Source organism: Idiotropiscis lumnitzeri, chromosome 11, assembly GCF_059441095.1.
Source record: "Idiotropiscis lumnitzeri isolate Australia: NSW breed Sydney's pygmy pipehorse chromosome 11, RoL_Ilum_1.0, whole genome shotgun sequence".
NCBI lineage: Eukaryota > Metazoa > Chordata > Actinopteri > Syngnathiformes > Syngnathidae > Idiotropiscis > Idiotropiscis lumnitzeri.
The window spans coordinates 9,763,826-9,780,760 of record NC_142401.1 but is presented as its reverse complement, the minus strand read 5'-3'; the positions used below and the strand labels follow the sequence as shown (position 1 = coordinate 9,780,760).

Below are 16,935 nucleotides of genomic sequence, written 5' to 3'. Positions count from 1 at the left end.
CTGTGGAACATTGCATAAGAGGCGCAAACACATTTCCAGAGAGAGCTTCTCTAAGAGCCTCAAATCTTGGAAGTGTGTTTTACGGCAGTTACATCAGGGCCTCTTAGCAAACGCACCCCCCCCACACACACACACGCACACATACACGCCCTTTTGGTGTGATTGCAACACTCCTTTCTGTGGAGTTGAAAACTACATTTATGTTTACGTAATCACCCCCTTTTGTTCCCCTGGTTTTGGCGTGTCGTGTGAGGTGAGATGGAAGCATTTGGGGTGGGTCGTATCGGGGTCAAACTGAGGACGTTCACAAAAGCTGTGAGGTCATTTCAACAAGACCACACACAAATGAGTTTACACAGAGCCTTATCAGTAAATAGATTTTTTTTAATCTATGTTCCATTAAATGACTACATTAAAATGCCCTCAACACACTGTCGTTACAGTGTAACAAGAAGTTAACAGGATGATGGTCACTCCAGGTACTGATCACACTTTGTCCATTCCAAGTCATTGTAAATACGTTGTTAATGATGTAGAAATAACGGGACCAACCGGCCCCAAATTGTTTGTGGACATCTCTACTTCGGCCCACTTCAACCTCTGAAAACATCACATTCTATGGGTGACTTAAAAGAAAACGAGGAAATAAGTGGCTATAAGGTGTTTATCCGAACTCGACGCTCACTCACACCGCGACGGCGAACGCAAACGTATTCGGCTATATAAGAATTACAATGCTTACCTCCCTGCTGTGACATAGACTAGGCTTTCCAATTTGTCATAAATCTCATCCCCAAAAAAGCCTTTCGATGCAATACAAGCCGCTTTTAAACTTTCGTAACTCTCATACAAAATACAAAGAGAAGGGAATAGGCCCTAAAATTGAACCTTGTGGAACCCCGTAAAACGAAATACGTAAATTTAAAATAAAACGACTCACTTAGACTACATGTAATGAAAGCAAGGTGAGCTAACTGCATCCATTACACTTTTTAACATTCTCATCGCACAAGCCAACCAGTATTTACAAAGCTAAATACTACTGAATACTCATACTTTGATGACGCAACAGAGACATAGAATTAAAAAGTAGATGGGCGGAAAAAAAAAAAAAAAACTAAGCTAAAATTAAAGTAAATTCACTCATAGTAGACAAAGTTGACCACTATTACTATTCACTATTACTAAAAGAAAGTAAAGTACTATTTGATGCGTAATGGAAACTTCTTCCTTCCCACTTTTGAAAAAATTCCAGTTTACTGAGACAAAATGAAACTACTCACCCATTATATTGTGTGAGCCATACAAGAGTAAAAAAAAAAATACATTAAACGATGTTAAATAAGACAAATTAAAAGTCAGATGAAGTAAATGACTCACCCTTTGACGTGAGATGGAAGGAAGGTGAGCCGACTCCTTCCTGATGTTGCAATACTTTCCATTTCCTCTTCTGTAGTCATCACCGCTTTTTTTCCCACCTTTCATCACTTTATCAAGCTACAGTACATGAGAGGGTCAAAAGAGATCAAATGAATACCTCTCTAAATTGAGTCGTGTTATCTTTGTAAGGCAGAATCGTTTGGGCACTCATTGGATTACATGTATGGGAATAAAGACTGTAGAATTCCATCGCTCTCCTGTTTGACGCTCATGTTATTCCCAAGAGCTAATGTTTGATTCGTGTCATTTTGGGCCAAACAGTAGTTTTTCTTTATTTTTTTCGGAGGAGTGCTTTCAAGATGTCACATGGGAGAGAATATGGCGGCGTGAGAAAGCAGCACAGAGGAAAATAACCCTTTAGAATTGGCAGGAGACGGTGGGGGATTCACGCTGGAGGGGCCGGATGGTCCTCTTGGATGGAGGAGGAGGATGATGGTGATGGTAGCGGTGGTTCTATAAATGTGTCGACTCAGCATATCCTCACTTTGTTACAACGCGGTCTCTGCTGACCGAGCGTTGCCAAGATTCCTGAAGGGCGATGTGCCAAATCTTCTCCGCGCCATCCATCTCCGTCCCGCTCCAAAGATAGAGTGGGAGATTTAGCCTAGGAAGTTCCGTAAGAAAGGGCAGTTTTTTTTTCTTTCATGCATCCTTTTGTTTTAGTGTCGAGAAGGAATTCCACTCCTTTGTTTTGTGAGTCGCATTCCTGCAATAATACACCTGCCATCGGGCCCCTGAACACACTTGTTTCTTTTGGCCTTTGTATGGAAAACCACAGGAATTCCTCCAAGCCTCTTTATAGTTTAATAAGAACACCAGTCAAAGTGATTCAACTTTGTGTGTCAGTACTCTTGGGCACCATGGTCAATTCTTAACAGCCCTAAAATCATAAACAAAAGAACTACGGTAAATACTGTTCAGTGAACACGTATTCATTGCAGGAGTAACGTTCCAGACCCACCCCACGATAGGTAAAAATCCATGACACAGAGACTACATAAGAAAAAAAAAAAATACTGGCCGACTTTTTAAAATTTGTAACGGTCATACATGTATTACAGGAATGTGACCTCTGGTTCGTCAGACTACGTAAACGTAACGTTTTGGTTTCCCTCAGCAGAGGATCATCAAAACTGGCAGGCTACAGATCTGTCATCTTTTGTAGCCTCAAGGAACTAGGAAGTAGCCTGATTGTAAAAAATGTACGAGAAACCTAAAATAAAATGTGGGTCACCACAATTTTGTCCCTTTTGTTTAAGAAATTTCTTTTTACATTTAGCAATTTGAGTCACCACAGAGTAATAAACAGTACGGTCTGTTGTCTTTATCCTCCGCGAAGCAGGAAGTAACGTTCTTGCTAACAAACATGCTAGCAAACAAACACAAATATGCGGCTCCACAATTTTGTCATTTTTGTTTGAGAAATGTATTTTTACATTTAGCAATTTGAGTCTCCACAGAGTAATAAACTGTGCGGTCTGTTGTCTTCATCCTCCGCGAACCAGGAAGTAACCTTCTCGCGAACAAACATGCTAGCAAACAAACACAAATTTGCGGCTCCACAATTTTGTCACTTTTTGGGAGAAATATATTTTCCCATTTCTCTGATTGCTTTGCAGCAGAATAAAATTGTTATAGTCCTTCATGCCAAGTCAAACGTATGAAGAAAGGTTTATGTTTTTTATTTGTTTGTTTTTTTTATGGTTCCATTGTATGCTACTATTTGTAGGTCGTAACAGGACAAAGCTTCAAATTCACAAAAAAATCATAAAAGTGGAAGACTGTAGAGCTGGGTGTTTGCTTAACGACCAGTCGTTCTGGCTGCCAGCCCATTCTCAAGCCATCCATCTTATCGGAGTGAATCTTTTTTGCTACGGGACCACATGTGACCTCCACCTCCACCAATGTTCCTATGACGCCTCTCAGGGAGGATTATAGCCCACTGCACTCCTCCCTGTGGACGCATTACTATTCCTACTACTGCAACATCAAGTCATGTCCTCAGACTGTGATGGATCTCCACAGTTTCCGATCTTCCATTGCTGTCTGGAGCTCTGACGCTTGATTGCAGCATCCTGCCTTCATGTGTCCATAGAGTTCAAGATGGGCCTACCAAGTCTCACCTTCCCTTTGGTGGGCCTAAGTAATATACCAATCACACCCACACAAAATTTCCCCACCAATGGCTAGGCAGACATGCAGGGAAAAGTTCCAGAGTGAAGCGGCCAAAGCACTATCATGTCAAAGTCAAAAGGTAAGCAGAGCTGCCGTGTTAACACATTTACTACCAATAGTTTCTGGAAATAATCAAAATAAAGCTGTGAAGGCAGGTATAGCAGTATTTGTGTTAAGTTATATATTAACTATATTAACTTGGCTTATTTTCCCAGACTGAGATCTGTTTTTTTTTCTTTTTTTATGTCTCTTTAAAAGCGTTTTCATGTTTGCTGTTCATCCAAGTGGTGTCATATGTCTCCCTCTGCAGGAATATTTCATTCTTTCGGCCAGAGCCAAGTTAAACACTGACTGCAATACGCTCTGTTGATGGACTGAAGCAAATAATAAAATACAGTGGATTGAATGAGGCTGTTCTAAGTCAACATGTTCAAGAGATTAGGCACATCGTTTTTATTGTCATGTTTTTTAAAATAAATGATAGAAACATTCAATGATGGTGGTCGTATTGTTTCAGCTGCTTGGATTCGAAGTGAGGGAGTAAGACAACAGATGCCAATAATCATGCACTGAGGCCAGTGAGGCCGTGAAAGTGAAGTAGGACACATATTCGTTCTCATCGTCACGCCCTTAAAAAGACCACAAAAGCCTTCACGTTGAGTATTAAATGTGCATAATAATAAAAAAGGCACACCTTGCCTTTATGTATTTATTAATTACAAAATGCACATATGGACAATAAAAGACAGACATCAAACCAATATTTTTTTTCAGGTGCTTGATATTTTCTTTTGCCTAATTTGGGGGGAAAATACTTATACTGCGGTAAGAATGCAAGTTTGGCAGCAGTGATTACATTCCCATTATTAAAATAATTAATGTAGTGTCAAAGAGCAGACACATGAGGGCAGTGATAAGGCTTTTGACTGCATACAAGGCGCAGATCCCAAGAAGAAGAAACAGGACTTTCCACCCGGAAGTGTGTTTTGTTATGGTCCTGTAGAGCGGGAAACAGTCGGTTTAGACGGGATATGGTAAGTTAAAAAAATTGAAATTCAATTTGAGCAATTTTCGAGATTTCTATTTCTTAGGCTCACTTGATTGTAGATAAAAAAGTTAACCAAGTGAATTTGGTTTCGTCGCGTGTCAACGAAACGTAGCTATTTGATTAGCAAAATTTGCGTCGAAAACGTCACCCCGAAATTGTGTTATTACGTCTGTTTTGCTCGAGAAGGACGAATACCAAAATACAACATAGCACATGGGGATATGATCTATAAGCAATTATGAGCTTGTCTAAATTTACTTACAAATGTACTTACTGTACTCATTCTGCTTTGTAGTCTCGGGAATTTGACAAATAAATACGTGTTGTTTGTTTTAGTTTGTGTTCTAATTTCCTGCCAATTTATATTACATCATATAGAAAGCGCTTTTTTTTTTTACAGCTCCAGCTGTTAAGAAATGCGCTGTATAAATAAAGTTCTTATGTTTTGTATTGTAAAGAGTTGTCAACTTAGGAAACACTTTAACTTGCACTCTTTTGAACGTTCACTTTGACAACACCAAACAGACCTAGCTCCTAGTTGTAACGTCTTGAGCACACTTTTTTTTCTTTCTTCCAACCACGACTCATACTTGGACCTTCAACTGGGTCTGAAATTTCTTCAGGAACCAGTTAGGATGTAGTTCTTTTCAAATGTGTATCCATCGCTGTCACCACTGTCTCACTTAAAGTGTGCTACAACTTATTCTGTTTTTTGAGAAATTAATACACACGTTAGTGGATAAGCATTCAATTGTTTTGGCTGTCACTGTGTCGCTGGCATGGATCCAAAGAAATTTTGTAACAGCTAAGTAAATGTGGTTGACAATCACTGGTCTGCAGCGTAATGCCACCTGAGCTTCTTCCTTTGGCTGTTCGTGTTTCCTAAGATGGCGTCCAAAGATGTCAGCTGCAACATCTCGCCGGTTCTCTTCATGACTGTGGAAGGAGAGCCCATGTCCTTCTATTTGCGACCGGGCCCCATCAAGAAAGAGCTCCAGCCTCTCATCACAGCCGGGGGAGGCACCATGTGCAATGTCCAGAAGCCTGGATCCATTTTGCTGATTGACACTGGGGAAAAAGGGGCTTTCAGAGAGAGCACAGCTCACCGGTAAGTACAGTGAATGTAAAAAGTCTAAGAAAAAACAATACCAAAAAGATAAATAATTTGAAAATCTTTTCCACCATAATGTGACGTGTAATCTGTAAAACTCATTTGAAAATAAAATGTCTTAGGTATGTTTCTACCGAGTTCATCCGCGACTGTGTGAAGAAAGATGAGCAGCTGAACATCGACGACTACAGAATGAAAGCCGAAACAGTCCCGATGCGTTCTCCAAGATTTACCGAGTGCAACGGGAAGTCTCTCGGCAAAGCAGGAGGTACAACCCAAATACTGTTCCGCGAATGCTTGAACGGCACATCATGGCGCATCCCGAAATCAAATCCGTTTGCTTCCAATCAGGCAGGCTGGCGTACAGCCCCAGCGAAGACGCCGCAATATTGAATTACGTCTGCCGGCTTAGGTCGGAAGTTAAGGGCAACCGTCTGTGGCAGCGGATGGAAAAGGAAAGCGTGACCACTCACAGTTGGCAGTCAATGAAAGCTCGTTTCAAAGATCACCTGGCACACAAACACACCAAAGATGAGGCGGAAGCATCCACAGACGACACGCAGGTTATTTCAACACACTGTCCTCTTCTTTCTTTCCAATAGAGGGCGCCAAAGCACTACACTCAGGCTTTTATGCATACTTTTTTTTTTTAATTCTACACACTAGAAGTTTTTTTTAATCTTCATGAATACGGTTCCTTGTGTTTCTACAGGTTGACTTGCTCTTTACAGCTGAAAAAGGACCTTCAGATGATGTCCGAGCTGAAACGTCCAGTCCTCTTAAGCAAGAGATCTTGAACCCACCTAGTGATGAAATCGAACAAGCAACGACTGCTGAAGCCAAAACGTGCGACTCCTTGCAGCCTGAGAAGAGCACCGAACCAGAAACAGACCAGCTACTAGCAAATATGTCGCCTCCGACTGAAAAAGCACCGGAAAGCACAGAAGCAACCCGAACGGAGCCCCAAAGCGCTGGCTCCATAAGTGATGATGAAGTACAGCGTTGTTTGCTTGGCCGCTCACATCGCCGCTCACTGCGCAAACGGTTAGAGGATTCGGAGGAAGAGGGAGAGCTGTACACCAGAAAGCTCTGTTTATCAACATCGTCGTCAGCAGCTTCAGATAGGCAGCTTCCATCCCCTCCTCCCAGCCCCAGGAGAACAAGGTCTGCCTCGTCCTCTCTTCAAGAAGAGAGCAGAGAGGATGAGCCGCCTTCTAAGAGAGCAAAAGGAGAGAGCTCGGTAGCAGGAGCAGAGGAGGACAAAGAAACAGAAGAAAAAGAAGCAGCAGAGAGTCAACAAGATGTTGAGCAGCCTCCAATCACGTCAGAAGCAGATCCACTTCATGTCAACCAGCCGAGTAAGACACCCTAAAATTACAATTTAAATTTCAGGATGAAGTGGGAGGAGGTAGAAATATTTTGGTGATATTGAGCACCGCTTCTCAATCTCTTTTTTTATGGAGACATCTACTAAAGATGACATTCGATAATGAAGAAGTCTAATTTACTGTTCACACTGTAATAAAAAAATCAGACGTGTCGCACATGGGCAAAAATAATCTGAATTTAGCTTCGGTGTGAATACTGCCCTAAAATGGTCAATGAAGACCTCAACGTCCGAAAACCTTGACCGATCCTCACCAATATGTATATGCATGCCCAAATCACAATGTGAAAATATTATAATGAAAGTGTTTTTCTTGTTTAATAACCGATTCATGGCTCAAACATCTGCTGTAATATATTTCTGTTTAGCTTTTTGGTCGGGAATAGTAACTTTTGCAAAATGTACCAAAACATTGAACCTATGGATGTGTGCATTCACATGCTTTGAAAAGGTCAAATTAAGTTTATCTGTCGGTTTTAAAGATAATAGTGGATTTTAAGTTAATCCTGACATTTTGCCAGAAAGCCAAATTGCCCTAAAGTTTTTTTATTGTGTAATACATAGCAATATTGTCAACGCCCCCCCGCCCCTCTCTCTCCATTTTCTTGATTACAGGTCAGTCTGAGCCACAGCAGGCAGAGGGAGAAAAGAAGATTTTGAAGACGCTAGGAATAATTGAGAAGGCCACAAAAGAGTTTATGAGCAACTCCGGTTCCACTTCTGACTCGATTGACTGCAACGATGACAGTCAGGTACATAGATAGATGTACTTTATACACCTTTGGGGAGGTTAAACAGCATTTTGATAATGCTAACTGACACGTTCCGCACAGTTGAGCCAAACATTTGCTTTTCTTTGTTAACTCTAGACACCTTTACAAATGTCTACTTGTTGGGCTGTCAAGTCTTTATTAATTACCAATAAATATGTCCAGTGCCAAAAACTCAAATTGATGTACTTTAGTCACCTTCAGGGGATATGCTATCATACCAAATTGAGAACAGTTTAGCTCAATGTAATAAAACTTTATTTGTATAGCGCATTTAACAAAAGCTGGGACTGTGACAAAGCTCTTAACACAAAGTATAACAAAAAAAAATAACTAGAGTCAAGTGAGATGCACTTTTCTTTGTTTATATTAGACAAGTTCTTTAAAAATGTGCTCTTGTTGGGTTGTCAAGTCCTTGTTACTTCTCAGTAAATCTGTTCGGCGCAATCAATATACCTGTGAAAGGTAAAAGGTCTTGCTCTCGCTGTGACTCAGGCACAGCACCACAGGGATGATCCACTTGAGCCAAGAAGAATCACAAGTCCTCTCTCCATCCCTCAGTCCGTTGAGGATGTTTTCCAAATGGCGTCCGAATCTCTGCTGGTGGAACCATTGGCCCCCATGGCCGTTTCTCCAACCCGTGCCAATCTGCGCCCTCCTGAACGAGAACCCAATGAATGGCAGACCCCGCCAGAAGGCAACCTGTCTCTGCAACCAAGCAGCAGTGTTGAGGTGGCATCCAAAGCTCAAGTTGATGGCGAATCCCAGGAAGATGACGTCTCGCCCCCAGTGCCGGCCCATTTCGAGGAGGACCAGCGTCGTATCAGAGAACTGATGAAGCAGACAAACCAGGTGTGCTGTTATCAATGATGTGCTTGGAAGGATTTTCTTTCAGATAGTGTCGCCATTCATGTAATCGACCGTAAAGTCATGGCCACTACACCACGTTCCGGTTTGTTCTTCAAATGTTGTTTTTTTCCTCATATTTTTATAAATAGTGCCATGCAAAATATGTCATGCTGCAAACATTTCCTTTGCATCATGGGCTGCTATCGACCAAAAAAGGATATGAACTTGTGTGGGCCCCCCCCCCCCTCCCTTGATGCTCTACTTTACTAAGAACCTTTGAGGCATCCTTAAATAAAGTCGATAAAGTTCGCAGACAGGAGCAAAAGATAGGAGAACGGTTGGTAGAATAATTTTGGTGGTTTGTTGCTTATTACAATCTTTGAGTGTTTTGTAAAATGACCTTGAAACTTAATTGACAAGTGTTAGATTTTGATTAGTTGCTGATGATTTTAAAATCTACCTGCTAGGACTTGATGTCCGTGGTTAAAGCCTTGCTGAAGACCAGCGGTGACTTCGCCGCCGCCTCACGCCTACTTTTGGATCCCTCGTCTTTCTGCACACCCATTTGGGACCGCCAAGACGACGCCTTACTGCTGTCGGCCGACCCCGCCGATCTCCAGTGTCTACAGAGGAAACACGGCGAAGTGGCCGTGGCCAAGCGTATGGTGTTCCTCAAGGTAGAGCGGTGAAAATGGGGAATGTGTCTGCCTGCCAGTTTGTTTTTAGGCCCTCTTGACTTGTTTTAATTAAGTTAAAAGTTGTTTTAATTAACATGTGTAATAAATAATGAAATAATCAAACCATAACTTTGTACCATTTGTGTCTCTTTAACATAGTGGGATAATGATTTTAATTCATTTCAATTTGGGGGTGCGCACGCAACTGAAATGTCAAACGGTGACCGTATGCTCAGCACTTTCCACGTTTTCAAAGCCTGAGTTGGTGATGGCGAAATGAAGCTTCAAATTAGCTTCATGAACCAGTTGTATTTTTCGTCTCCTCTAGATTGTTGCGCTGTTGGTTTAGATAAAGGCTTTTTAGAAATGGCATGTCAAACCCAGTGCCATCTAAAGGAGTGGAAAAATTTCAAGTAGTTCATGAAGCAAATTTGAAGCTTCATTTTCCCATCACTCGGCTGAGTAGGTTTATTTTATTTTTTTACTTGAATTGCATATTGTAACAGCAGTACTGTGTTGTATGACAGGCATTATTATCATTTTTATTAAAACTTCAAGTGTACATTTAAAGTTTTTTAGATAATTCAATATTTTTTATGAGGAAGCCATTTTGATGCGGTTTTGAGTATTCACACAACACGACAAGTCAAATAATTTTATCCCCTCAGTGTTTATTCAGCTTTCCCGACATTGAGTACAGTCATTATTTCCCCCCCAGACCCACATGAATGTTAATACTTATTTTTATAAAGAAAACAAATAAACAAAGGGATGGTAACGAAGTTGAACGAACATCGAGATGTTCCCTTACAAGGCCATAAATGCAACTTTTTCCACCTGCATCATAAAGGTCATCAAAAGATGTTAATCAAAAACAAGCTGATGGGCTCACACTAACAATCACTTTAAAAAAGTCTAGTATCAAAAACAATTTTAGTATGAAATATTAACATTCTTGCACGTTAAGCACGCACGCATCCCTGCTTTTGAACATTTTAAGTGACTCATTTACACAACTTTAATGCGAAACTCCATAAATCAACGGCCTCGAAAATGGAGTTTCGAAAAACACTAAAAATGCTGCAGATGAATAACATACAACATATACAATACATGATGCTCACTCTCGTCTCAACGTAATCCATGGTAATATCCTACATAGGTGATTTACATTGTCAAATTATGGCAAAAGTAAATCAATACAGCTTAAAAAAAAATCTATGATTAGCATTGATTCCATTTTGATTAAAATGGCACAAGTTTCTAAAATACAAAAAAAAAAAAAAAATACTCCTTTCTCCCCGATACAAACATGCTGGAAAAAAAGTATTTTGTTAACATTCTGCTTAATTCTGTTCATACATTACAATACAAACAGGCCATGGAAACGTCACATCTGCCCCCACGTGTCACATCATCTTGACGCTGAACGGGCGACGTTAGCGCTGAAAAATAGGTGTTTTAATGTATAGTGGACACTCTGCAGTGGAACGCCACAAAGATTGTATGGTTTGGAAATCAATTATATGCCTCAAAAGTCAAATCAGACTCCAAAAATATTTTTTAACGTTTTGCTTTTAGGCCGATGTTGTTGGTTGCGTTATACAGTGGTTAACTTCTCTTATTATGTAAGTGGGGGTCACAATATTCGGGTCCACTTTGGAGAGGGTCCATTATCTTAGCTAAAAGGCCTCTGGGGTATGCATAAACGTGATGTTGCAATGCATTGAATCACACACACACTAAAGCAACTTTAGAAGAAATAGCGTGAAGGCGATTTTTGGACGGGACCTTGAAATATGTCCTTTGGTTTTTGCTTTCGAGGTTCAAGGGCTTTGTTTGGTTATCATATTCTAGATTGATGTCCTGGGGATTTCTTTCCTTGTGGAATCATGTATCAATGTGCTGCACAAGGCTCGAGATGGGCTTTGCAAACAATGTGCTTCCTGTTTGCTTGTGGATATAAGGCAGATACTCTTGAATAAGGAAAAAAAAGTGAAAATGTTTTGAATGCTACTGGAAGAGTCTCACACACACACACACACACACACGAACCTGAAGAAAAGCTTTAAGCGCTGTAGAAAAAACCTGCTTTGGTTAGAAGGCTAATCGTATTGGTTTTAGGAAAAAAAAACAAAGAAAGAAGCTCGTCTATATGCAAGGCCAGCTCCATTGCATAGAACCTCTGTAGTGCACTGATGCGTTAAAAAAAAAAAAAAAAAAGGATGTGCTCTTTTCAACAGTGAAACATCCTGACATCAACAATCAAAATGTACCTTCACGATCAGACGATTCGAAATATGTCTCTCACATATACCATCTGATGGATATTTTTGGCCCCCAATGCAAGTGGACTGTTACGTCTAAAAGTGGAAGACGTTTCAGCCATGTCATCACTCGGATCATATCGGTGGGCGACATGCCCTCAAATTTCCAGAAATGCGATTTGTTCACATGTGGCTGAGTCTTAACATTCAAGTCTCAAGCAAGTCTTAATTCATTTAGTCAAGTTTGTTTTGATAAATCATCAAAACAGTGACTAGAGCTGACTCAAATCTCCCATCTGGCAAGTTTTGGGGGATTTTATTATTTTTTTTGAGAGGGAGCTCAGTCCTGTCCAGTGGACAGCTCCAATTTTTTTTTTAATCGACTTAACGTGATTGATGAGTACAGAGAGAAAACGAATGCCAGCATGGAGAGAACATGTCGGACCTGAGCGAAGATTCAAGCCGAGGACTTTTTAACTGCGAGACAATCATGAACACTTTCCTTTCCCATCTCCTTTTACGTCAGCGTCAGGCCTCTTCCACTAGTGAGTAGTTTTTAGTTCTGTTTGCTTTTTTTATACAGTGCAAAATGATGGACGGCATGGCACGGCACAACCTTTTTGGATTTCAAAAAAAGTGATTATCCGTTGAATTTTTTGTCCTGCTAAACTGACTCACAAAACAACGACCACTCAGTGGCGGTTACGTGAACGGTGCAGACTTCCAAAATTGACCTAGAACCCGAGTAAATATCCAGAGAGGAAAAGAGCACCCTTTCACTGACGACCCTCAACACCGACTGAACAAAATAGTTAGAAAAGCACCAAAATTCTGAGCCAACCTCAATGAGCTTTTTTTCTCTCCCTTTTTTGTGGTTATTGTCACACATCACATCCCGATCGGTCATCAACTGACGGGGACTTCGACATCGACGTCCTTGTCCGAGATCTCGTCTTGGATGTCGTCGGTGTTCCCTGAGTCGCTGCTGGCCGCGGAACTAAACGACGGCGAGCTCCTGCCGCCTTTGATCATGCGCCGGCAAGTCTCCATTTGTACGTCCAGGCCTCGCTTCATGCTGCACATCTCCATGTACTCGTGTAGGTGGCGGTTCATGTCGCTCTTGGCTGTGGCCAGCTCCATCTGAACCCATCAAAGAAAGAAATAAGGAAGGATCTGATTAATTAATAAGTCGGGTGGTTCTGAAATAAAATGTAATAATACTCGATTTATTTGTACCTCGATTTGTCCGATGGTCTTCTGGTACTCCTTCTCTCTGTTCTTAAAAAGCGACTCTGTTTCGTCGATAAGGCTGCCGAGACTTCTGTCTTGGGACTCCTTGGAAAGAAAATCAGGGAGCTTAGGCAGAGCAATCATCTATGGTCGCTGTCTTTCCAGAGCGGAAAGGACTCACTGGTTCTGTGACCTCGCTGCTCCCTTCGCTCGGTAGTGCGTTGGCTGAGGAAGGTGCCGCTGTCGCCGTCATGATGCCGCACGGCACGTTGTAGTTGGCGAAATCCTCCCAAAGCAGCAGAGTCTCTTCGTTCTCCTCCCATGTCAGACTGTCGCAGTCGTCGTCCAGGTCGAACGTCTCGCGCCTGGCAACAGAGGAATTATCTGAACTGTGGCTGCATTAGATGAAGCGGGAGACAGAGAAGGGGGAAAATGAAGGAGAAGAGAGAAAACTAGTAAGGAAAGGTTCAGCAAAAATAACATGCAAAGAAGAAACAGAGACATTTTAGTCATTAGTAAAGGCGGTGAATTTAAGTGATTACACGTTCCCCTAGGATCAACGAGGATGCAAGAAACAAGTTGACAAGTGAAGGTACAATACTCAAAGTGACCACTAGAGAGAGTTGAGCGACTAGAGTCAAGAAATACATCAGCTGTGCAACAAAACGCCAGTCCAGTATTTTGTCTTGGTGCAGAGGCGATCACATGGCTTGGGGGACGCGGGGGTGTGAAAGTCACGCTTACAACTGGTTTAGCATGCGCTTCATCTCGTCCGTGATGTTGAGCGTGTCCTCCTCCTGAGGGCTGGGCTCCGCCTCCATCTCGGAAACGTCCTCGTTGGACACCGCCTTACGCTCTTTCCTTTTGCAGGACGCCGAGGCACCCTGTTAAAAACAGGCACCAACATGAATAAACATCACTACATGCATCCCATTGAGGTAACTGAGGGGTTGATTTGCTAAAACGCTAACAGTTCCTTTGGTAATCTGAAATGAAAAGACACTGAGTTCGACAACATCTGATCAAATACTAACTAGCCGTCAGTTGGTATGCTAACATATAGCAAGACAGAAACCCGAGTACAAAATCATTGAGGCAAATTTATGAGGGATAAAATTCTTTTTCTGTGGTCGGATACAATTTTTGAGGATAAATGATCAAATGCTAACTTGCTAACAGTTTGCTTAAATGTAGCAAGATAGCAATCTTCGTGGGTGCTCCTTAATGCGAAGGGTTACCTCTATGAGCCACAACATTGCTCAAATTTCTCACAATAATTATCAACAATACTCTTAATTCAACAATGTAGGAGACAGATACTAGTGCTGGGTATCTATTCAAATTTCGAAAATTGTTTCAATTCGATGCAAAAGTGCTCGATTTGATTCGATTTTCAATTCACTTTGATACATTTCAATTTCACGCAGTACCAATTTTACTTTCGCATGGAAGGCATTCTCAGAAGAACCAATGCTGCAATTAATACAAACTGCTTGCTGTAACTATCTGCATCAGTAAGTGATCACGTCTACAACCTTCCTACAAAATAATGATTATCCATCACTCGGGAGCTTTTACGAATAGTCATGCTGTCTACTTATGTGGTGTGTGGTGCTACTTGACGCATGAACACAGAACATGAAAAATGATTTTTAAACGACTTGTTGATTCGAGATCCAGAGAGACGAAAAATTCTCAAATTTTGATGATGTTTGTGTTGTTTTCCACAGAGCTACTGTTTACAGGATACCCACCCTCTCTGGAAGCGATCTTGCCGAGCTGGCGCTGAACATCTTGGACATGTCCTCCGAGTTGCGTTGCTGCGCCACGTCGCATAGCTTGGCCGTGATGTCAATGCGTCTGCAGATGTCCATGTCCACACGCCGTGCTTTCTCCTGAATCTTGGAGTCCAGGTCAGACACTTGCTACACGGAGAGGGGAAACACAGAGTGTGAACTCCCATGTGAAATGATTCATTGAGGTAGTTATGGTATTTTGTCCACTACATCCATTTTGATTCTGTTATATATTCTGCATATGTTTCTCATATGCATTGTATTTCAGATCAAATGGGTACATTTACAAATGCAGATTGGGTGAGTCTTCCAGAGGAAATTTGAGCGTATAGCAAACTATTCTGTGAAGCCCTTTGAGATGCTTTTGTGATAGAGACGCCAATATTTGTCTTGACTGGACTACAAATTCATCCATTTCTTTTTTCATTGGAACCAACTATTTGTCGATACATGTGTTATTTCTCTTGCTAATATTTACCAATACATGTTTTTTTTTTGCTCTTTCTATCTTTTCGATTCTTGCTGTCCAATAGGAAAGTAGTAATTAGTCAAGAAGTATGTTGAATTAATACATCTCAACATATTATTTATAGACACGTAACACAAAATTACAAATATTTTGTGCCTATGCCATCTAATGTGACTATTTAGAGCAGTGGTATCAAAACTATGGCACAGGGGCCATTTACAGGCAACTGTTATTTTTTTTTTTGTGGCAGGCATCATATTCTAAAAATAACTGACAATAACGACTACACACAAAAAAAAAAATTGAATTATTTTTGTTATGACGTTTCATATAAAGTTGATTGGGTTAGGTTTTTTTTTTGGACACAAACGATCTTGAACACAACCATCAATGATTGCGACCACGTCTAAGAATCAGTAAATACGAGACCTCTACAACAACAAGACCAACATCTTCCATACCGCTTACCCGCCTCTGGATTTGGACATATGGAATGAAAAAAAAACAAAACACAGACAATATAGATATTTGTTTAAAAAACGATTAAGATAACAGAAGACTCAAACAACAAGCAGGATGAACAAGAAATGCTTTTCGGCCTGTTTATCCCTGAGCAAGCACGCGCTGGGAGCGGCCCACTGCAGTACTTCAACCCTTTATATCACCGGGAAGCACAGCTGGCGAGGAACAATGCAAGCTACACAGGACAGGAAAAAGGGCTTTGGAGATCTACATCACTTCTTTCAATGGAAAATTTCTTGGATTTCTGCCTCCACATTCTTCTAAGGACGGAAGCGTTTCCCAGTTTAACGCCGTGTCTGTGTGGGAACCATAGCAAACACAAGTACGGGTGTGACGGTTCAATGAGATGGCGGGTACTTACGTCGCTCATGAGGCTCTTGAAGACCACCAGTTCCGCTTTTAGTCTCTCCACCTTGTCATTCAGGTCATCCTGAATCTCGGATGACTCTTTGGCGTGCTATGTGGACATCAGGGAATCGAAATGAGATAAACAAGGAATAATTAATGATATGGTGTCCACGCGGCATGTTGTTGCGCAGCTAAATACTTTTACGACTCATTATCGTCATTCATTCAGGATTGTATGGAGTCATTGCACTGAATGTACTTTCGCAGGTCTCGCGTACAGCAACACATCCTACTGTGCGCAAAAAGGTTAAAGCCCCCGTGGGATACCACTCCACCTTTTTTTTTTTTTTTTTTTTTTTGGCTGACCACGAATCCAAATATGCACACTCGATCAAAAGCAAAAAGAGGTCATCATGCTAATTGCATCGTCAGGACCTGGACCTTCGCCTCCAGGTATGTTTACCATATGATTTTTTTGAGGGGATTTTTGGTGGCACGTCTACCAAGAGAGAACATGTTAATTAAAGTAAAAAGGCAGATAGAGAAATTTGTTTTCTATTTTATTTAGTTTTTTTTAACCCATCCATTTTAACATTTCTCAGTCAGGAATTCACCTGCTCGCACACAAAGGACAGACACGAATTTTCTGTGCTTTGGTAATAAGGATTTGTTCTTCTGTCACGGGAAGTACCCTGCTGACTAACATAAAAAAATATGGAGCAATTTTTTCATTTTAATATTTTTATCCGCCCCAAATGTCAGCATTCAGCAATTCGAGCATCTCTCTCGAACTACGAAGTAACCTGCTCGCTATCGTTTGTGTTTGATTTGTGCGTTTGTGTCTTC

The 16,935-nt window shown here is 41.2% G+C and overlaps 3 protein-coding genes across 5 annotated transcripts in view; 2 read left to right on the top strand and 1 right to left on the bottom strand.

Moving 5' to 3' along the window:
* Positions 1 to 4,533: 4,533 nt before the first annotated feature.
* On the top strand, positions 4,534 to 9,586 carry terf2ip (telomeric repeat binding factor 2, interacting protein). 2 transcript variants are annotated; one of them, XM_088309283.1, is made up of 8 exons: positions 4,534 to 4,649; positions 5,551 to 5,771; positions 5,897 to 6,042; positions 6,126 to 6,337; positions 6,487 to 7,132; positions 7,777 to 7,913; positions 8,493 to 8,783; positions 9,248 to 9,586. In XM_088309283.1, exons 1-8 carry the CDS (start codon positions 4,647 to 4,649, stop codon positions 9,467 to 9,469), a joined length of 1,878 nt encoding a protein of 625 aa, XP_088165409.1. In that variant the 5' UTR covers positions 4,534 to 4,646; the 3' UTR covers positions 9,470 to 9,586. The 2 variants fall into 2 exon arrangements, with proteins under 2 accessions (XP_088165409.1, XP_088165408.1); XM_088309282.1 differs by having other exon boundaries at positions 8,427 to 8,783.
* A 2,768-nt stretch (positions 9,587 to 12,354) lies between these two features.
* iffo2b (intermediate filament family orphan 2b) overlaps positions 12,355 to 16,935 on the bottom strand; it is a 20,254-nt gene continuing 15,673 nt past the window's right edge. The window contains exons 3-8 of one of the 2 annotated variants that reach the window (XM_088309148.1): positions 16,103 to 16,198; positions 14,709 to 14,879; positions 13,699 to 13,838; positions 13,136 to 13,349; positions 12,961 to 13,059; positions 12,355 to 12,864 (exon numbers count right to left, since the gene is read on the bottom strand). In XM_088309148.1, the coding sequence (XP_088165274.1) occupies positions 12,631 to 12,864; positions 12,961 to 13,059; positions 13,136 to 13,349; positions 13,699 to 13,838; positions 14,709 to 14,879; positions 16,103 to 16,198 (954 nt within the window). In that variant the 3' untranslated portion in view covers positions 12,355 to 12,630. The remainder of the gene's footprint in view (positions 12,865 to 12,960; positions 13,060 to 13,135; positions 13,350 to 13,698; positions 13,839 to 14,708; positions 14,880 to 16,102; positions 16,199 to 16,935) is intronic. The other variant, XM_088309149.1, reaches the window with a different exon arrangement.
* mrto4 (MRT4 homolog, ribosome maturation factor) overlaps positions 13,648 to 16,935 on the top strand; it is a 23,400-nt gene continuing 20,112 nt past the window's right edge. Inside the window, exons 1-3 of the mRNA XM_088309157.1 lie at positions 13,648 to 13,892; positions 14,685 to 14,867; positions 16,357 to 16,542. The gene's annotated coding sequence lies outside the window, so the exon portion shown is untranslated. The remainder of the gene's footprint in view (positions 13,893 to 14,684; positions 14,868 to 16,356; positions 16,543 to 16,935) is intronic.